Source organism: Oryzias latipes, chromosome 15, assembly GCF_002234675.1.
Source record: "Oryzias latipes chromosome 15, ASM223467v1".
In the NCBI taxonomy this organism is placed as follows: Eukaryota; Metazoa; Chordata; class Actinopteri; order Beloniformes; family Adrianichthyidae; genus Oryzias; species Oryzias latipes.
The window spans coordinates 21,093,679-21,116,046 of record NC_019873.2 but is presented as its reverse complement, the minus strand read 5'-3'; the positions used below and the strand labels follow the sequence as shown (position 1 = coordinate 21,116,046).

Here is a 22,368-nt window from a genome sequence, read left to right as displayed (position 1 = left end):
GTTGAGTGTTTTTCTTTTTGGTGGATAACCGATGATAATGAAAGACAAAGTTTCCCAAAAGAGAGCTCATCAGGGTGAAGGTGATGTTGAATCAGTCAAGAATGTCCTGAAAGAGGCACCGAACAGTCACAGGCCGAATTCTGTGTTTCTGTGAAGTCAGAAGTAAAAGACATTTGTCTGTGTGCGTGTGTGTCTGTGTGTGTGTCTTCTGTTTTTCATTGCTCCCCTCTCACATGTGAGAAATCTCACTTATTGGTCTCTATTGCAATTCAAGTGCTAAGACAAAAAATTTGAAGTTAATAAATCGCAGCACGAAATAAAGACCTCACTGCCCATGTGTACCATGCCTCCAAAGCTCAATCAGTGCTGTGAAGAGTAATTTAATGACTTCTCCGTTGTTCATTAAGGAGAAAGACTTGCATGATTTTGACATGCTCAGAAAGCACATGCATGCCACGGGATAGAGCACTCCCTGACTGCCTTTCTGATGATCTGCGTTTCCCATTCTTTCTTTGGGCTGAAGTTCAAGCATGATGCTTCATGCATGATGGGATTTTCAGACGACAGAATGCTAAAGGGTGTGTTTGTAAAGGTGCAGATGGTTATCCTGTGTGCTCTCTTCGCACCTTGGCAATAAGGGAATGGGACCATTTTATTTTGGGTTTTTTGCTCAGAAATTTACATACAGTGTTTTAGGGATTTTCACTCCTGCTCTCCTTTGGGTTTAAGGTTAATGATACAACCACACAGCAATATGCATTCGCTATGGAAAGATTTGGTTTCATTAAAGCTCTCATTTTGACTTTTAGAAGGAAATACTTTCATACAGGCTTACCTAAGTACTGGCAACTTGTAACCAATTACCAGTTTAGGAGTGATATGAAAGTACAGTATTTTTTGGAGTATAAGTCCTTTTTTTGCATAGTTTGGCAAGGGTTTTGGCCAGGGTTGCAACTTATACTCAAAAAGAGACTTATATGTGATTTTCTAAAAACATAAATAAATAGGCTCACATATTTGTTATTTTCACGCTAACAAACCTTTTAAGAGGTTTTTTTCTAGCTAAAAACCACTAGAAGGCATATGTTCCCTGTAGGTGTGTGTTTCAATATTTGTGACTGACAGAAACGCAGAAGAACCGCTGTCCAAAACAATCATGTTGGAAAATCTGATCGTTCTCCTCCTGAACTTTATATATATTGTTTGCATCGAGACAATGTTACTCTTTTTTTTGACGTATCAAAAAACAGGCAGTGGACACGAATTTGATGTGTGAATCGCATTCGGTGTGACCGCAGCATTACGCCAGGCTTGGTGAAATTGTTCTGAAGCCTTGCGACTTATACTCTGAGAGTTTCTCTTCTTTATTGTGCATTTTTTTGCTCCTGCAACTTAAACTCCGTAGTGATTTATGTATAGTTTCTTCTTCTTTATTTTCCATTTTTTCTCTTGCAACTTATACTCCAGTGCAACTTATACTTCGATGCAACTTATATAGGGTTTTATGTTCCTGCAACTTATAGTTGAATGCGCCTTATACTCTGTAAAATACAGTAACTGTCAATTAATGAAACAAGTACAATTGTTAATGAAGAAAATAAACAGACAGTAGCAGTTTTAGAAAATGACTTTTTTTGAAGAAAAAAAGGGTTATTATAATGTGAAAAATTGATCAATAAAGCATTAGACGTTACATTTCTAGCGCTTCTAAGGTTATAGATCTTGCTTAGACTTAAAAGTCTTTTATGTATCTCAACACAAGACATTTTTCAAGTACTTATTCATCCATAAATTATATCAATCATGTTTGAGGATTAGCTAATGCGTGTTACAACACATTGAATTGATTAAAAAACACCCATTGGGAGTGGAGCAGTGAAAGTGCACATCTGAACACAGCATGATGTGGTCAGTCTAGCCTGTAGCGTAGTGTTCCACCGTGGACAGAGCCTACAGCTGCATGACGGGATTCAGGTACGTGATTCACACCTTTAGCCAAATGGATAGAGGATGTACAATTTTTTTGGAAGATTGTATGACTTTTGCTGCAAAAGACATTGCCCATGCCTCTTTTCCTTGAATGCTTCCCTCCTTCTCCCCTTCCCCTCTCCTTACTTTCCCTCAGTTCTAATTTTGTCTTTTGAACCTGTTACAGCCTTAGCACACAGCTTGACCTCTGTAGATCAGTCTTATCATATCATTCAAATTATTGGGATAATTATGACATTTGAAATGTGTCCACTTCAGTAGCACTTATTTGGACAAGAGAACTGTAAATGGCATTTCAGTGATAGCTCGTTAAAGAGTAATTCTCAATTTGAGGCTCAAGTCTGTGGGGCAGATGGCTAAAGCTTGCACCTTTCTGATGAAATTACCTTCCAACTTCCCCTTTATGAGTATTTCTCCTTTTGCCATTAACCTGCTGCTTTTCCTCTCCTCTCATCCCAAAACATGACTGTAGCCAAGATGTCCGTCTACAAACGAATGAAACTGGCATGTTGTTTTGATTGCGGCCGTTCAGAGCAAGACTGCTCTTGCATGTCAGGCAGTGTACATAGTAACATGGACACCCTTCAGAGGGCCTACCCACTTTCCTCTGTCTCTATTCATGATTGCGCAACCACTTTACGTGCCTGTAAGTTACACCGCCCAACACATGCTGTTAAATGTCTGTTGTGTGTGTCGTGTACCATGCTAGGGGCACGGTACGTGTTTGTGCGTCTCCAATGTTGTGTACGTGGCGTGACCTGTTACTTCATGGTTCGTGTAACTGTGGCCTATGTGGGTCGGTATTTATGTTTTTGGTTGAAAAATATGTTGCTGTTTTTGTTTTATCTTAAACAGATTTCTCTTTGAAAATTCAGATTAAATTCTGTTTTAAGTTATATTTAGCTTTCTGGGTGTGTAGTAGTGGATGAGTGCTGTGGTCTGTGGTGCTGCTGTACCGTATTGTAGGTGTTAGAAATGTGGCTACAGCATGCTGTATCAGTCACTCAAGATGTGTAAAAATTTCACGTTTGGAGCGTGGTGGTTGATGTTTTTGTAACTGTTTAAGGTAAGACGTCTGCAAATACAGAAATGACTTTTTTTTTTAAAGTTGATAGTTTACAAACAGCATTTTGTTGCAATTATGTTTGAAATTTTATTTTGAAGTATTTATTTTCCCTTTTTTTGTTCTTTTTGATTTTACGTTTTTGATCAGCTATATTTTTTTGCTTTAGAGAATTTATTTATGAGAGACAGGGCACTCTTTTGTTGTAGTTGTGGTACTAATTGAGTAGGGTGTGCTCATTATAAGGCTTTCAGGAAACCTTTTGTCAACCATGCATTTACCCGCAAATCTAAAAGGGTCCCTTCATACCAGAAAAGGTTATATTTCTCATTTCTATTTAAATAAGTTAGCTAGTCAGGGAAGGTCATAGGTGCCATAAAGAGACCAACGTAGTAAAGACTGAAAACATTTCTGTTGTAAATAACTGAAAAACTGTTTGTGTACATGGCTTTATTGCCAGCTAGGAAGCTAAATTAAGGCAATTTTGGTTTCTAAACTGGCTTGATGCACATTTGGATCAATAGGCGTCAAGGGGCTAACATGGCAAAATGGAATTTCTGTCTGTTCAGTCAGTTAAAATATCTAAATGAGATGTTACCATTAGGTTTTTTTTAACGCTAGGAAAAGGCCATTATTTTTTATTGCACGTACTTTTGACTTCAGTGAAATCTTCTTTAAAAACTTTGCTTACAGTAGTATCAAGGTACTGAACTTACAAGGAAGGAGGTGTGGAATGAAATGGCAGAAAGGTGACGTTTTGAGGAAGAGTAGGAGGAAGAAATGACTAACGTGTGAACTTTGAAGCTACGTTCACACCCCCCTCGGTAACGCGTATTCAAGTGGCCACTTCCAGTGTGTATATGTGCGTTCCACATTCAAAACTCTCTTGTTGATGTGTAGCTACGCAAGTTTCTACAACAGTTTTTGGACTCTATGTACAAAACGCGCGTCCATTGGAGGCATGTTGAAAGATAAACCAAGTCGACCAATCAGGGACTTGGATTTGGAAGTGACGTAAGAATGGACACCCCTTTTAATTCAAGGAAGTGTCAACTGTTGTAAAGTTGATCATGGAGGAGAAATGAATAATTGTGAATTGTATTCAGCGAGAATAGAACTGTGAATAAGAAGTCTGGAGCAAGATTGTGCAAAATTTACACCGCTTGGTCATTTCGCACCTAGCTTCTTCCAACTGTAAATGGCAGACATGCACTAGGGAACAGTGGAAAAAGAAAAAGAAAGAAGCCCCTTCCTGCGCGTCCACTGTTAACACCACGGACTAACTGTGCTTCACATGCCCGGTGTCCGTAGCTGAAGAGTGACGTCAGTCTAAACACTTGAAAGATAAAAGAGCTTCTGGAAGATCCCTCCCATTTGTTTCGCCTTTGAGGGAATGAGAAGCACAACATTTTCTGTCAATTAGATATGGCAGCACTAGGCCCGACTATCAAAGCTTTGGGTTCAGACATACAGATCTCATTTCCTCCTCAGCATTCTCCCACCGTCTGCCGAATCAGCCTAGATTAGTGTCAAACACGGCATGAGGAGTTTGGCCCGGCCTCTTGCAGTTGGGCCGGCGCTGATATCCCTTGGTACCAATTACTGGCCATTACATGGTTACTGATCTCACTTCTCCCCCAAACCCCTTTAGGATTTAACTAAAGCCTTCTCTGTCTTAGATTTCTTTCCCTTTTTAACTCTTTAATTGAAAAAAGAGAGTTTAGTGAGGGATTGTATTGGGCTTCGCCATCCTGGGATTGTTAGATTTCCTCTTCTAATTTCCTGTTTTTCTTTTTTTTAATCTTAAATCTTATTCTAAATTTAATCTTAAATCAGAACACTTTTCATGTTTTTTTGAACGCTACTTTAAATAATTCCTTACTAGTGTTATTTAAACCACACAAACACACCAGTGTTGGCAGAAAACCAGCACAAGTGCAGACTTGTACAGGGATTTTATAACATCTGAAATCCAAAATCATGCTCAAATCATTTAGAATTTTTTAGTAATACTTTTTGGTTTGTTAATTGCTTTCAGTCTGAAAACACTTTGATTATTTCTCCAGTTATGGATGTTGGGATATATTTTTGGGTTACTTTTTGGGGCAATACTAGTTTTGGGGGTTCTAGGGGTTTCATTCATAAAAATACCCATCAAAAAGTTTGTCCCATTTAAACCTTAGAGCTGGGTCAAAAACAACCAAACTATGGGCTACTTTTAATTTGGGAATTTTTCTGTGTTTTATTTCAGTGTCATGAAGAAAGTGGGTGGGTGGGTGGGGGGGGTTGAAAGAGATGCCATGGGCTTGGCCTTCGCCCCTCTACGTGCACAGCCTCATGTGCATAACAACATGCACTTTTATCTGTCTATGCATGTTTGAATCTGCATCTCATCGCAAAAGATCCGATCTATGTTGACACAGAAATTATGTTTGCATTTTCCGTTTCCCATCGTTACGGGCTCATCACCAAACGTACCCTGACAGCTCCTGTCCACCAGGCAATCTTGCCCCCCCCAAAAAAACACACACACACACACCCACACACACACACACACACACACACACACACACACACACACACACACACACTCTCTCTCTATCCTGTGCTGAATAACTAAGCCCCAGATGTTGGCTGGTTAGTCTGTTGTTGGGCTAGATTGTTGGAGACAGATGCCAGAGCAACTGCGCCTCCATGTTTTGAGGATCTTTGTCATAAAGCTGCCCTTGACCCTCGCTGTGACCTTTATTGCTGGAAGATTATTTTTGCAAAGGGGTGGGGAGCTCAGTTCAGCTGCTTACTACAACAGTGACTAAAGCGGCATCAATAGCCAGGTTCTCAAAAATGGTTGACATTAAATATTCACATTTTAATAATAATTTAGTGTAAAAATTAATACTTCAAATTTGGTTGAAATTATTTTTTTAGTATAAAAGACATACATCTTTACATAAAATGACTTTTGTCTGGTTATAGACAATTAAAAGTGCTTTTTCCCCTCATATTTGATAAAAACAGAATATTTTATCACTGCAAACTTAAAATATTCATTGAACGTCTTGATTTGATTGCAACACTTGTTCTATATCTAAGACTAGACAGATTATTGTTCTGTCTTCTTTTGTTGTGCCATCATATCATCCTATCTTCAGCTGTAGTGTTTGGTCATTATTTTTGCACCCATCATTTTGGTTTTTGCCATGCTTTTTTTGGTGATTTGATTTGATTTCTTTTCATCCACCGATCTCATTTTGATGCCGGTGTCTCCTAATGTGTCTGATCATGACATCCTTTCTTCCAATGTGTGACCTGCCACCTGTCTGCATTCTCCTCAGCTAAATATAAGTATAATGGATATGTCAGATCACGTAAGTGTTTCTCTGTCCTCCACTCTGCTTCAGTGTTTAGACTGTAGACCCCTCAGTGTGTCATCTAAAGAATACTGATGCTCTGCTTTTGTAGTTCTGTTGTCCCTCATATGATGCAATTTAATAATTAAATTTTGCAAAAAAAAAAAAAAATCACTATAAACAGTTTTTAATTTAATGTTTGACTCACATGGTTTATTATTATTATTAATAAACCAATTTGACATTTCACTGCACACTGACAGGATATTAAAGAGATTAATTCCTGTTACTTAATAACTCTAAGAAGTTTTTTTTTTTTGTTTGCTAATGTAGTTCTATTAAATATCCTTTTTGTATTGTGCTGCGTGTAGCAGCAGAGGGCGCTACAACACCAGGAAACACTGGAAGCCAAAAAGAGGCTGGGGTTCGATTCAAAGCTGATTGCAACATAGGTAAATCTTTGGTAAATGATTACCAAATGAGTTACTTTTTACTGTACTGGTTAAAAGTATCTTCAAGTTTATTGTCACTTTTAACCTGTTTATGTGACTATTATATGTTTTAACCAAGATAAGAAAGTGAATACATTCTGTTTTTTTTGTCTGCTGCTGCAAATTTTGGCTGCCCTAGAAAAGAAAATGATTTTGTTTTCTGTAATCATGAACTAAGTTTTATTTTGAGCAATGTTTACGGCGCATGAGCGAAAAGATATTTCATGCAGTTGCAATCCCGCTGAAGAGCAATGCTTGAACAACGCTTCATGCAGCAAACACACAGCAGCAAAGCCAGCTTAGCTCACGTTCACCAGCTAACCCTTTCTAATTACAATTCCTCTACTTCATCATCCAGTTTAGGTTGGGTCACAGCAATCTCATAAGGTTTGCATGCAGGACAGTACCATCACGCGATTAACATTTCAAGAAGGGACAGTTGCCGTCTGGGTTGTTCAGGATGCACAGTGGACCTGCCAGGGCGGGTGAAAACTCCGTAATGCTGCATGTGTTTGACAAGGGCCAGATGAATCCAGGAGCTATCGGTGGCGCCCTGTAAATCAAGGAGGCAGCTGACGGCTGGGATAAACGTCTGTTTATCGCCCGAGGCCACCCAAGCATGCAGTCTCCTTCAAACAACCAAGCAACCACCCTTCTACCAAAAGAGGAGGAAAAAAAAAAGCTCCGCCTCTCCCTGTTAGCTTTGCAACCAGATCTTTTTTCTCATATTCCTCTGTTGTCTTCCTGCAGTGTGCCCTGACCTCTTCGGTTCATACAAACATTCGGGTTCCTGCTTAGAGCCGCAGTTAGACATCGTACGTTTGCGTGTGTGTGTGTTTGGCGAGACCTTAGACGAAATGTATTTAATAATGTCATTACATACTGCACAAAAACACAGTTCTGGTACACAATAGAAAACAATAAATGTTTAATGATTAAAGAGGTTTTGAATTAGTAATTTATAAATTATTAGTTGTAGTTTTATTTTGTTAAGTGAAAGTGCTGTTTTATGCATTAGGCTTAAAACGGCACTGTTTGATTGGATATGACTGGCTTTAGCCGAGCAATGTTTCCACTACATTGTCCCAGAAACTAAAACATAAATGAGGAAGAAAAAAAAGGGGGTAGCTTTGCATTTTTTTATGTTTGTCACAAATAAAGGAACAATTTCACTGAATTTGCTCTAAAACTAGTTAATGAGAAAACCTTTTTCATGTTTTTACATTGAGACTATTGTAATTTAGCCACTTAAATCAAATCAAACCAAACTTTATTGTAAAGTACATTTCATACTGATGTAACTCAAGGAACTTTACATCAAAAAAACGTTTTCCAATTTAAAAACTTAAGACCAAAAGCAACCACACACACACAATTATTCATAAAAAGGAGATGCACAGTAAAAAGTTAGAATTGAACTAAAAATAACACCCACACTTCATTTTTGATGATTTAAAACAAAAAATTGAATTCATATATTTGAGCAAAAAATCTATTAATGACACTGTGTATTGTTAAAACATAAAGCAAGGACGTTTACTTTTTATTTCATAGTTTATATATTTGGTATACAAAAACACTGAATTGGGTATTTCCCCCTTTTTTTTTTTACATTGTTTGACCTTAGATCCCCGTAAAAACAAACGTCAAAAGTTCCATCAAAACCACCGACTGCATCTCCATCTCAGCTCTCAAATGCATTCCTACTCATCACTGTTTAACAGGGCCGCAGCAAACATGGGTAATAACCATAAAGGGAGCCTCTCCATGGGACCGGGGCCAGGAGATAAGCAGATCCCTGTCCAGCAGGGCGGCTGCTGAAGTACAGCTTCCGACAATGCCATGCTTCTCAGTCACAGAATGCACTGTAGGTTTCCCTCTTAGTTGAATGCATCAGTCAGTAATCAGGCCTGTCCCGTCCCTTTATTTGATCTAGTTTGCTGCATGACGGTTCATTCTGCTGGAGCTGACACTGATGCTGTTGCTTCTGCTGCTTTGCACAGATATATGCCTGCGAGTGTGGAATCTGCTGCTTTCTACTGTGAATGACTTCAAAGTTCAGGACTCATTTTTAAAAAAGTTGAATTTGAAAGATGAAGGTCATTCTTGATTTGGAACTGGCCTTAGAGTGAAAATCTGTATTGGAATCCCAGTTTTTATTCAAAAAGAAAGTATATATTTTTATTGTTTAAATGCTTTTATTATTCCACAAAGAAAAAACATTTAGTTTTATTACCAGGTAACAAGTGAAAAGTAGTGTTTTATCAGTTAACAAATGAAACCAGCAGGAGAAGCAATGTCAAAGGGATGCATATTTTCAACTGTGGCATTTTCAAAGTGCATTAAATACAGGGAATTATTTGTAAAGTGGGAATTGCTTGTGGTATTAGCTATTCTGAATGCCCAGTTGCAAAGAGGAAATGTCAGGGAATGACATTTTATTAGACAGCAAAGTCATATTTCTTATCTTTTAATAGCTGAATTAGGTGACATCCGAGAACAGCATACAGAATTCTGATAATAATGAAATTCCACAAGCGGGGAATAGTCATGGCCTGCAGTGTGCGCATTGATTTGCACTAATATCATGCTGGGTTATTGATTCCTAACCAAAGGACTAATGTGGGTTTGAAGTGATGGAACACTTGGCATTTGCGCTGGGAGAGCGTAGATGGGAGAGGAGTGTCTGGGCGCCTGTCTTAAAGCTCTTGAAGCTCGCACACGACAGCAGGGAAGATCAGACTACAATCTTCAAACAACTGGTCCTGGCCAACACCCTGGATGCTTATTCCTTTTATTTTAATTTTTTCAAGGGTGGAAAAACAAAAGTTTAAAGTAAAAACAGTGGTTGACAAGAAGTAAAACAAGGGGGCGGCATCCTGCAGCATCCTGCAAATGCTTAAAACCCCGACATCAAACACAGCAATAAATCCAAATCTGTTTCAATAGAAATCATTTCAAAATCATTTTAAAAGTCTAATGAAGGTGTCTATTTATTTGCTCATCTTACAAGTGCTAGTTAATTTTCAATTGATGTTCCTTGACCTTTATGATTTTGTTATGTTATGATAGCATGGAGAACAATATATGTGTACACATATGAAAGCAATAGCATATGCACGAGTCACACTGGAATTTTTGTTTTATTAATACTGATAATGTAAGTAAGTTATTCACCAATGATGAGGTTCACCTGGACAGCTGCAACAGTGCAATAGTTGGGAAAGAGAACCTCGGAGTTAAATCGGTTTGAGATGTGGGTCTTTAGCGGATTTTTTTAGCTCATCGATAGTTTTTAAATTGTTTTTTACCACCTTTTGCAGATTTGCTACTCTTTGTTATTGTTGCTTCAATTGTTTTATTAGGAATATTAGTTTTATAGCATTACTTTTTTGTGTTTGTTTTTTTTTCTTTTTCTTTTCTTTTCTTTTTTTTTATTGCAATGATTGATTGATTGATGGCTACTTATATCAGGTCCAGCCTTTTCCTCTCTCAGCCGTCTGTCTCTGTTCTGACATTGCGCGCATGTGTTTGCAGTTGAAGATGAGCATCCATCAACTCTTTCGCCCAAAAAAAAGCAGCGTAATGGAGGGATGCGAAACTCACCTAACTGCTCGCCCAAAATGATGAGGTAAGAGATGCCAGTTTTATTCCCCCCTTGCTGTCTTCAAACGGGGGACTGACAGGCGGGGTGGGGAGGGGAGGGGAGGGAGGGTAAAAGGGAGGGGGTGGGGAGTAGATATACTTCACAGTCATATGGTGCTGATGGTGTGATGGTGGGACTTTGGATAGATGGGTGGCAGAAAAAAAAAAAAAGACGCCAAAGAGGAGGCGCCATGCGAGGGAGAAAGGGAGGAGAGGAGCCCTGTTATGCTTGGGCTGTTTAGGCATGCTGTCAGCTGTTAATGACGGAGTTGAAATAATATTTCTGTCATGAGAGGTGGCTGTGAGGAGCTGTTTGAAAACTCCTCTGACTTTAAAGTCCCAGCTGTCACCTCCTCCAGTCTGGTCCTCGTGTACTACTTAAACAATGCTGGCACTAATGACACTAGCAACCAATCAGAGGGACCTGCGTGGTTACTTTGCCTTCAGGCTACTTCTCTATTGTGAGAACCCCTGTGAGTACTGTTTCTGGCACTTAAGGCCATATGTGAGATGTATCAGCACAATCAAATATGAATTCAAATATTACCTTCTTTTCATCCTGTCTGGCAGAATTAAATTGCTGTTAATTGATTTGGAAGGATAAAAGGGTTAGAGTTTTGTGCTTTTCTGCTGCGAGGCAGCATCAGACACTAAGCAGCATCAACACAGAGCTGTGTGGACTGTAAAAGCCGGATGAAAGCAAGGAGGTGAACATACAGGACCGAGCCACGCATGTAGTTTCTTAATGGGGTTTAAGGACACCATTATTATGATTTTAGGACGAATAAATCTTTTTTCTTTTCCAACAAATATCAAACAATCCTATAACACAATGGACATGACATTTTACAAAAAGAATAATTTGCGGGCACAAATTAGCATTTTTTGTCCACAAATTAGTCATTTGTGGCCATAAATGAGCATTTTGAGTACTTAAATTAGCAGTTTGTCTGTACAAACTAGCATTTTGTCTGCGCAAATTAACAATTTGTGGTCTAACATTGTATTTTGAGGAAACGAATTTGTATTTTGTGGGCACAAACTAACATTTCATGTACACAAAATAAGCACTTTGTGCCCACGATTTAGTATTTTGTGGGCAAAAATTAGCATTTAGTATTGAAAGTAGGAATTTATTGTACTAATATACGTACTAATTTGTGCATAAAGCCAATTAGTGTGAATGAAATGCTAATTAATGCTACTAACTTGTGGCCACAAAATGGTCATTTGCATACAGAAAAAATGCATTCAAAAAATAATTTGTGTGCTCATTTGTGTGCGTAAAATGCTAATTATTGCACACATAATGCTAATTTGTGCCCACGCAATATTTTTTGTGGACACATTGCTAATTTGTGTGCACAAAATGAGGCCACAAAATATTTATTTGACAGAATCATTTTTTTAATGTCATGTTCCTCCGTATATTTCTGATTTCTTCAAAAGTAGAATATAAACAACATATAAATCTTTAACAAAAGGTAATAGCTTTCGCTTTTAGTAGGTTTTTGCCCCCGCCATCATTACGTATGTTTTTGATTGTTATTGTGTGTTGTTGTTGCTCTCTGGCTGCATTCTTTGCATGTTAGTTCTGGTGGGTTCCCTAAGGCAGCAATCTCCCTTCTGCACTGGCATCGCCTATGTGATTTTGTCCAGTCGGCTTGTCTGCCTCCCCCTCAGTTCTCCACAAACAAGGTCTTAATAAGCCTTTACACTTGCCAAACTATTAGCTCAACACAGAGTCGTAGCCCTCAGTTCAGTTTGCAGCGCAGCATAGTTGTGGATGCCCTTGCTCAGAGGGAGAACACTGCTACAAAGACAACAAGAAACTGGCACATTTCCAGCTAACTGCTTCTTTAAAAGGCTGTTTAGTTTTCCTAACTTAAAGCACAAAACCTTTTCTTCTTATCTTACACTGCTTAGGAGATGGTCCCCATTTGCAATGTAATATATGCATCTTTGCTTTGATCTCACAGATATAATAACCCTTGTGAGTTATTTACTCAGTTTTGAAAACGCTTCAAAGCGGTGTCAAAGTTTTCTCTGCTTTAGGGGTGCTTCTGTATTCTGCTGGCTCTTGGGTACTGGGATGACAGATCCTCTGTTATAGGTGTTTTTTTTGTATTTTAGTCTTCGCCCTCAGCAGAACATCACGTTACCCATCATAATCCTCAGCCCCCACCCCCTTCCAGCTGCCCGTGTCAACGTATAACACCATATATATTAAACAGTTGCACTTTACAAGGTGGGTTTTATGCAGAATGAGAAGTGATTGTTTGAGGTTGCCTTAGGGAAACTTTATTCTACAAGCAAAAGCTGGGGAAATGCAGCGGAGCGCTAGCAAGAGAGCCAGCATACGTATCAACTACGGTTTTTACAGGACTTGCAGCCTGAAGGCCTTTGTAAATAAATAATGATCAACAGATTGGCTGTGGGCTTTTGAAAAACATGCCTTTGTCAGTTTGCATGATGGGGAAAATTTTCAAAGCAAGAGGCTGCCTTCGTAGTCTGGCAGAGAGGGATTGGGGGAGCACACCCATCCCTGGCTTGTGACTGCAGAGTGATACGTTAGAATAACTCAGTTTGAAGACTGGGGGGGACAGTGGGAGCAAAAGAGAAGGGGGGGGACATGCTGTTAGGAAAATACTGCCTGTCCTCTAGAAAACTTGTCAAATGCTGAATCTAACGTTTTCTTTTGCAAAATTGAAGGTGGATAAAAGAATTTTCTACAAAATTAAGTTGTTTCTTTGTTGTAAATCCGTTAAAGTATTGATATAAAAATCTACCCGGCACTAATGAGCTACATTGCGAGACGGCATCAGACACTTGTGATGGGTCATGACTGACAACACCCATCCAGTATCACAGGATGTCACTGGATTCTCGCCAGCTGATATCCCCTGGGCGTGGCCCTGTAGCGGAGACGTCCTGTCTGCTCTCCCTGAGCCGTGTGGTAGGTTCTACCTAAGGCACGGAGCAGAAGGAGGTGGGGTGTGTGGAGCCCGTGACAAGCTGTCAGTCACGCAGCTGACAGCTCTGTGAAAGATAGCTGTCTTGGCAGAGAGAGGTGGAGCGGCAGCCCGCCTGCATGCGCCCGTCAACGCGCGTGTGGAGGCGAGCTGAGCCGAGCAGATTGAAGTGACGGGGGCTTCGTGGAGTTGATTGGCGCAACATGCAGCTTCGGATGAAAGATTCAGACTGAGTGTAAAAACACTAAATGCTGTCAATGTTATTATCACCTGCTATAACTGATAGAGGGTAGAGGGGGAAAAGATAACTGGAGAAAGAGGGTGGCTAATTGACAGCTTTTTTTTCAGCTCCTACTTTTTTTCATGATGGCTTGAAACCCAAATGCAGGTTGAAGGAAGAGACAATTTCAAAGCCTTGTCAGTAAATGGCAGTGTTGATAGAGAATAGTCAGAGAAGTGCGCGTCAAATTCCTGAGATGTTTTCTCCCATTTTACTCACACATCCTTCCCTCTGCAGCTTCTGGAGTCTGCTCATCATTCTGCTTTACGAAGGCCCTTTACCTTTAATAGTAAATACATTAACTTTTCATCCTGCATGTATGGGAAGTGTGGGAATCGCTCTCACAGAAAAAATGAGCAGGAGCAGGAGAGGCGGTTACACAGGACTGACAGAAGGCCTTTCATGGTCAGTGTTACACTGAATAAACTTCAGCAGCCCTCCACTGTGGATTAGCCTGTTTGGTTGTGACATCCTGCTGAAACATTAATGTCCATCAGTTGGGAGAGCAAAATATGATTAGGCAAATTCCTGAAATATTTAAAGTTTGAGCTGGTTGGAGCTTTTAATATTTGTTCCACATGGCGTTGGAAACTGGAGGAGAGGGTAAAAGCTGGTAATTGGCTTTGTGTTGTCATGCCACGCAGTCAGAAGCACTCTGGTCTTTCTTTTCTCCTTTGTACCATTGTTACCAAAAGGCTCTTTGAGGGTTTTTTGACAAGAACATGGAGAAATGATGGGGCTGTACTGTTGCTGGCTAATAAAGTATAACAAAGTAGCTAGTAGATCTTTTTTTTTTAAAGTCAAAATACGTGTGTTTTGTCTTTCAGTCGACACGACCCCCTTCTAATCCCTGGAAATGAGCAAATCGAGAACATGGACATGAACATCAAGAGGTATGACTCGACAGGGATGTTTCACTGGTGTCCGTCCAAAGACATCGAAAAGGTCATCCTGGTGAGTGGAGCTGGATCTCTGAAAAATCCCTGCAAAAAAAGGGTTAGAATGCATAAAACCTAATAGTACACATGCGAGGAGCCAGAGTTTTCTCATTACTATTGCAGTAACACAATCACTAATGTATATTGAAATTTCTTACACTGCCTCTCCGTTGATTCAAGGTGAGTGTTTTTTATACATTTATGTATCTGCAGCTGCGAAGAATCTGTGGACAAGGATTCAAAGTAAACGCAGTTTTGCACAGTTTGCTCATTTTTAAGGCGTTAGCTGACCTCAAAAATGTTTGATCCTCTGAAGCTGTAGTGAACGCTCTATGCACACAGAAGTGCAGTTTTCCAATTAAGTCTAGTCGTTATGGCTTGAGTTTTTCAAAACAAAGGATTTTATATACACTTGTCACTCAAAGTTAACTCCTTCAAGTGGCTAATTTCTATTTTTTATTGCATTGTTTGTTTGGTCTTTTCACTGATATTTTCTTTTACTTGTCTCTAAAATAATATGAACTGCATTTTTCTGCATGGTTTAATAGCTCTTTTTCTCATAAAAATCCCTTTTGCCTGTTTTTAATATTTTTTCATGTCCTAGATTAAGGTCAAATTAAGTGGTATTTTTTTAGATCATAATAAAAATCCCAATAGCTAAAATGTAAACGTTTTTTAATGTAAATTGTTTTTTAAACTACTTTAATTGTGGCTAATTTTTGTCTTTGTTTTTCTTTTTTTTTCTTTTTTTCCGCTGCACCTCTTCATTCGCCGCAGACCCGGAGTGAAGCCTCCATGACAGTGCTGAGCGGCCATGTAGTGGTCTGTATATTTGGAGATGTCACGTCCGCTCTAGTGGGGCTTAGAAACTTGGTGATGCCTTTAAGAGCCAGCAACTTTCATTATCACGAGCTAAAGCCGATAGTTTTCGTGGGTTCCCTGGATTACCTTCGGAGAGAATGGGAAACTCTACACAACTTCCCCAAGGTCTCCATCTTACCCGTGAGTGTTTCAGTTCAGTGGCACATCATCTACGGTGGCCCTGAAGTCCAAGTCGGCAAATAACTCGACGCAAAAACATACTAAAGATCACAAAGCACATAATTAAAAAATATAAAACAAATAACAAGAAATTAAAACTAATTCAAAAAAGACCATGGGAACAAAAAAAATGTTATTGTCTTTTATTTTGTTTCCTTTTTTATAGGAATTGTGTTTTGGTTCCTCGATTTTTGTTTTCATTCTTATAATGTTTTTTTCTTGTTTTTTTGTGTATTTATTTAGCTTTTTCAATTACTTTTGTGAATACGTTGTTAATAGGTTTTTGCATTGAGTGATCTGTTGGTGTGATTTGGACCTCTGGGCCACCGTAGTCGTCAGCTAATGAGGCAATGACATTTTTGAGTTACAGGCATTATGGAATCTAAAGATTGCCATATCAATCTGATCACAGATTATTCAATTAAACAATCACCTTGTGAGGGCTGCGTACCCCCCTCCCTTTGGCCAGAGTGATACATCTTGCAAAGACGACACATATGAGTGGTGAAGCTGAAGTGCCCAACATGGATGGTACGGCTGTTAGGTCTGGCTTGACCCATGATTAGAGGAGAATCCCAAACACAGCCCTCAGCTCCAGCTAGCCTTTACATTAGTCTGTGAATCTCTAATGCCTGACTAGATCAGTGGAATGCCACTGCCTCAAAACAAGAATACTTGTTAACTAATTCCCCAAAGCTCCATTCCGCTCACTTCTTAAATTTGTTTTTCTCTCCCCCTTGTCTGTCTCTCCTCTGTGTTTTGCTCTGTCTCTGTGTTCTCCTCACCCTGAAGGGTACACCATTAAGTCGGGCAGATTTAAGAGCTGTCAACATCAACCTCTGCGACATGTGCGTAATACTGTCAGCCAATCAGAACAATATCGAAGATGCCTCACTGCAGGATAAGGAATGCATCTTGGCATCACTCAACATCAAATCTATGCAGTTTGATGACAGCATCGGGGTCTTGCAGGCTAATTCCCAAGGTAAGAAGTGTCCTATTAGACTCCGCGCTCACTGCTGCCCAAAAGGGACAGGTTGTGGCAGGGAGGGATGACAGAAGTCAAGAGAAAAGGAAAAGACTTTGTATGTGGGTTGGGGGGGGGGGGGGGGTGAGAAGGCCACATAGGAGGGATTGATGTAGTTTGTCAAGTTCAGAGTGTGCTAAATGCTCCTCATCAAAACTCTCTGCAAGCCTGTAGAGTATTATCCATCCTCTGACAGTACAGTGACTGCTACAGATGTGCACATGGAAAACTGTGTGTTGATTGCCTTATCAAGCCTTTAAAGAGTGTTTACCCCACGTCATTTTCTGATGATTTCAGTGTTGTCCCTGGTAATTAGATGCAGCTAAACCTCTTTGCTAATACTTTTTAATGATGTAATCAACATGACTGCGTCATTTGATGTTGTTCCCCCTGATCTGGGGCCTGGAAGATCGTCTGGAACAGATTGTTGATGTTTGCAGACAAACATACCAACCTGGCATCCCATCAGGCCTCATCATCATTAAGCAGCAAGTACAAATCACCAGGCAAGCCAACTCAGCTGCTCCTCATTAGTCACAACAAAACGGCTGCGCACGCACACACGTTGGCGTCTGTGTGCGTTCGTTTCGGCATCCGTGCCAAGGCGGTTTTATCCGCAAACACCCGCCAACAGGTATTCATCAGTTCACGATTAGCTTGAAAGCCCTGCCTTGAGCTCGGCTGTTGTGTTGTGCCACCACTGTGACTGTAGTGACCACAAATCAAGAGATGAAAGTTCAGGAGGCCATTATTTTTTAGTGCAGAACACTTCCACATGTTTTACTGGAGCGCCGATGCTGTTATTTCTCCAGTCAGGAGTGAGTGATATGATGTCAATAGAAATGCCAGCGCAGAACAATAAACAGGGAGAGACTTCGGAGTGTTCTGCTCTGGGGAAACACTCCCCTCCTCGCCAGGTTCGATGGATGGAGCAGAGTTTTTATCAATTATTGGGTTTGACCCAAACTACCCATTTAGGAACGACACACTAACCTGCAGCGCACGCCGAAGAAAATGCACCCACTTAACCAGATGCTGCTGTTGTTTAGGGATTAGGTTTAGGGCGTCCTCCTAGCGTTGCTCTCATTCAGGTGCTATCTGTGGAATTTGGAAAGTGTAAATGAATAAATAAACACGTTCGTTCCTCAGGGAGAACGTCTCACGGCTGCTGTAGCATGTAGGCAGCCACGGAGCATGGCTGTGCCTGCGGGGCTACAGGGATAAGGGAGTATGTAACCTAGATCTCACTTGTCTATTGTACACTGTAGCCAAATGCAGGAAGTGTCAGCCTCTGTGCGGCAGCAGACAGCCAGTCGAGAGGATTTCATGGCATAAGGGTGATGTCAAAATACTACTCTTAGATTTCACGTAGTTTATTTATTGACATAATTCCATACATTGGTTAAAGAGGCAAAAAATGTGGAAATGCTAATGTTCGTATTTGTATGAGTTTCTCCTGAGAGTTGGTTGAGCTCAAGAGAACATTTGTGGAAGAAGAAAATACAATTTAGAGATTGGGAATCACATGCGACTCTCTGGAGCTCACCAGCTCAGTCAGGCTTGCAGCATTTGCACTGTCAGAAAAAATGTGCAAAATTTGTACCTTTAGAGGTACAATGGCTTGTCACTGGGGCAGTACCCTCAAGGGTACAAATGTTGTACCCTTTTATATAGGTGCGTATCTGTACCCTTTCAGTATGTACCTTTCAAAGGCAAATATGTACCTCTGTGGACTAAATTGTACCTTATAGTGCTATGGTACCATAATGTACCTTTAAAAAAGGTACCAATTTGTTCTTTTAAGGGTACTGCCCCAGTGACAAGCCTTTTGTACCCTTTGATGGCAAATTTGTACCAGATACAGCACATTAAAAGACCAGTATACTGTTTATCACATTTATTAAACATTCAAAACAATTACAATTCTGACATTTCACAGTATGAATGTTTTAAGCTCCACAGTGTCACAACAGGATGCATATATTTACAATTATTAGCAATTTTACAATAATGAAAAATCTATATTTTTCCTTCAGTTCACATTGCATTCATTGTAACTATAACCTTAACATTTGATCAATTGTAAACAGCACATAGCACTTCAGTTACCATTTTTAAACCATGAAATAAAACTTGTGACATTAACAAAAGAAGCACTAGACCTCATTCTAAGTACATCTTTCTACTGCATTCTACATTTTCTAAAAATAGACAATAAAAAAGTAAACTTAGCACCAAGTTTAAATGCATAATTTAAATAATAAAATGCATAAATGTGATAAGATAATATTGATACGAATTCTAAAAAGAAGAACTATAAAACACACTAAAGATTACCAAGGATTACGTTTATGTCAATACCTAGTAGATCCTCTGCAAGCATCTCTTCTCTTGCTTCTTTGGAAACTTTGGCTAATGGAGCTTTTCTTTGAACAAGCTCAAGCACCTTTGGCACAATACTGGTAAACGCCGTCCTTGAAGCGCTGGCTTAAACTGACAGGTGATGGATGCATTCGGTCAACATCATCAAACAACTGAAAATTGAAAAAAATTAGAAAATTAATCATTCACTAACTAAAACAAACAAAAGACATAAAACATTCTAATATTCTTTGTTGCCATTTCCCTTTAGTGACCTCATTGTATAAATATTACTTGGCTTGAATGACTATATATTTATATATGGGTTTAGAAAATTACAATGTTTTTACAATTGAGTTAAAGCTGTTAATGGTCATTTTAGTAGATGTCTCAGCTTATATTGACATTCAAAATGTATTTTAAGCTGAGAACTGATTTAAAATGTCACTGACCCCTGAGGTTGTCTTCAAGAAAGGGTACTTCTTTAGTATATCCTCTCGCACCTTGCTGTACTGGATATGCAGGACATTCACATGACCGTCAACGGATGATGCATCCTCACCAATGACAGCAACCACCTATTGGACCAAATTTAAAAGTCCATATTAATAATAAAAAATACAACTGCAAGCACTGATTACTGGGGTTAAAGCACTTTGAGATGATGTTTAAAGACAGTTTGTGCAGAGTGGTTTGGAGTTGATCAGAAATTAACTTCTGAGTTGTAGGCGGGGCTATTGACACAGTAGTTACCCTCTGCTGATGTCCGATCATCCCTTTGTTTACGCCCTCTCCCTCTAGCTTACAGTCCTTCCAACCTAAAACTAACATTAGTGGTGAAACCAAAATGGTGAGCAATATTGAAGCTTTCCAGCCATAGTTTAGCTCAAGCTCAGACAAGTATGATGAAGATGTTAATGGATCTGTTTGTCTGCAGGTGGACGCATCAGAATAGAGCAAAGCAGAGGGACTCTGACCCACTTCATTTCATGTGGTGCGTCACAATAGAGACCTTCCTCAAACTGCATTTATTTTGTCTGTTCCTGCTTCATCCCAATTTGAGTGAATACTCAGATGTGCAGTTTTAAACGTGTTCTTTTAAACGTGCCCATCATGAGAAAAATACTGCGACATGTTAAAAATGGGGGACCCACTCCAATGAAAGTTATTTTTTAAAATGTAGCATTTTTATGATGACATATTGTTATAAGATTTAAGAATAAAACTGTGTTTCTGAATATTTATTTTCTCAAATTGGGATGAATCAGGAGCAGATGAAAAGATGTAATTTGAGAAAGCTTGTAGTTGTTACGTACAAGCTACATTTGGCAGGCTAAAAGCTCCGTGCTCCGCTTGTCTTCATTCTCCTCGTCTGAGTTGGCATCTGGCTCACATCTATAAGGCTGGATAGCTCCAATATTGCACGCCAATTCTGTTGCTTGGGCGTTGTGAGGGACTGTAAGGTAACAGGAGCGTAAACAATGGCATGATGGGAAGTTAAGGCCGGTTAACTCTGCAAAACAGTCCTGTCAAGAACTTGAAGGTGAATTCCAATTGAACTGCAGAAACCATGTCCCAGAAAACATTTTTCCCCCTCAAAAACTGCATAATCAATGTCTGTCTGTCTTTGCATAATAATAATGATGGATTGGATTTATCTGCGCTTTTCCAGATGCTCAAAGCGCTTACATTGTGTCCATTATTCATTCACTCCTCATTCATACTTGGTGATGGTAGCTACGGTTGTAGCCACAGCTGCCCTGGGGCAGACTGACAGAGGCGTGGCTGCCATTTCGCGCCTACGTCCCCTCTGACCATCACCGGGAGCATTCATGCACATTCACACGCCAGTGGAGCCACACTGGAGGCAAGGAGGGTGAAGTGTCTTGCCCAAGGACACAACAACCTGAGCCACTGTCGCCCGTATAGTCAATATCTTGTTAATTATGCAGAGCTTTGTTGAAGGAAATACAGAAGAATTATATGTTTGTATGATGAGGACAGTATTCCAGAATGTATTCAATGTGTTGTGACTTACTCGGTGCAATCTGCTGTTTCCCTAGAAAACTTTAAACTAGTTTGGATGATCTGCCTTACTGCACTGTTTGACAACTAAACTGAATTGGAAAGACAGCCTGACTTTGAATGCTTGAAATGACTTTGTGAAAAGATTATTTACTTACTTTGGAAAGAGAGGTGTCTTCAAGTCTTCGTCTTGTTGTAGGACTGTGTTGTAATATTATGGTGTCATCTGAGTCCACTCCAGTATCTCCACTTGAACTGCTATTGCAGCTGTTTGCAGGACAACTCGGCTGATCTGTCAAAGTATTAAAGCTTTCAGTTACTGTAATATTTAAATTACAGGGCTCGACATAGCCATTTGTCCGCTGGCCCGGTCCTGTTTTTCGAGCAGTGCGGACCACAAGACTTTATTTTTCACTTGTCCGCTCGGGCCACTAAAATATCTAACGGATAATATATTTTTCACCTTTTTCAATAAAGTATATTTTGCGAAAACGTGTAGATTTACCTCGTCTTCATAATTTACTTTTTCTGCTAGTCCTGTGTTCAGACTTCAAGGGTTTCTATGGGAAACCTTTGATCACTTCTCCTTCTCTCCCGCCTGCGCGCGCGCGGCTTTCACTGCCGAGGACCACACGGCACGCGCTCACTACTTTTTTTTTTCAAACTTTATTGAATGTAACAATTCAATACAAAACAATGTTAAACAGCAACAACGAAGGAACAAGCCAGTGGGTTATTATTACATTTGATTATAAATCCGACACCGTCACTGAAGAGAGACTGAAGCATGTCAGAGATGTGGAAGACATGGCAGGAATAGAAAGGAATATGTTAGATGGAGTAATGGGTATAATTAGTAGTATGGACAGCAAGATATTTAATGAATGCATTGAAGATGAAACTGTATGCACTAAGCTTTAAGCTGAAAAACAAAGAATCAAAGGCAACTCCAAATACCTGAATCTCAGACTCAAATGCAGTATAATGTCAAACTACTTAATTTTGTTTTTCTTTACAACACTGTAAGCAGTAAGTATTTCTAGTTAGCTGAATGATCTCAGTTAGACCTGCACGATATGAGGAATAACTCGCGATATGAGATATCAGAGATTAAAATTGCGATAACGATATAATTTACGGTACATAAACAAATAGCAAAATAACCAAATAACCATTCCCATTTCAT

The 22,368-nt window shown here is 39.6% G+C and overlaps 1 protein-coding gene and 1 long non-coding RNA gene across 28 annotated transcripts in view; one reads left to right on the top strand and one right to left on the bottom strand.

Moving 5' to 3' along the window:
• LOC101174692 (calcium-activated potassium channel subunit alpha-1) overlaps window positions 1-22,368 on the top strand; it is a 159,094-nt gene that overhangs the window by 113,671 nt on the left and 23,055 nt on the right. For 12 of the 27 annotated variants that reach the window (XM_020709540.2, XM_020709530.2, XM_020709536.2 and 9 more), the window contains 4 exons: window positions 10,431-10,524; window positions 14,618-14,744; window positions 15,506-15,730; window positions 16,562-16,754. In XM_020709540.2, coding sequence (XP_020565199.1) covers window positions 10,431-10,524; window positions 14,618-14,744; window positions 15,506-15,730; window positions 16,562-16,754 — 639 coding nt within the window. Of the gene's footprint in view, window positions 1-2,461; window positions 2,636-6,387; window positions 6,421-6,773; window positions 6,855-10,430; window positions 10,525-14,617; window positions 14,745-15,505; window positions 15,731-16,561; window positions 16,755-22,368 lie in introns of all 27 variants that reach the window. The other 15 variants (XM_020709517.2, XM_020709521.2, XM_020709515.2 and 12 more) reach the window with 6 other exon arrangements.
• Window positions 18,679-21,520, bottom strand: LOC111948833. The gene is made up of 3 exons (XR_002874818.1): window positions 21,341-21,520; window positions 19,610-19,735; window positions 18,679-19,330 (listed from the first exon to the last, which is right to left on the bottom strand). It is a non-coding gene; the product is annotated as an uncharacterized LOC111948833 (long non-coding RNA).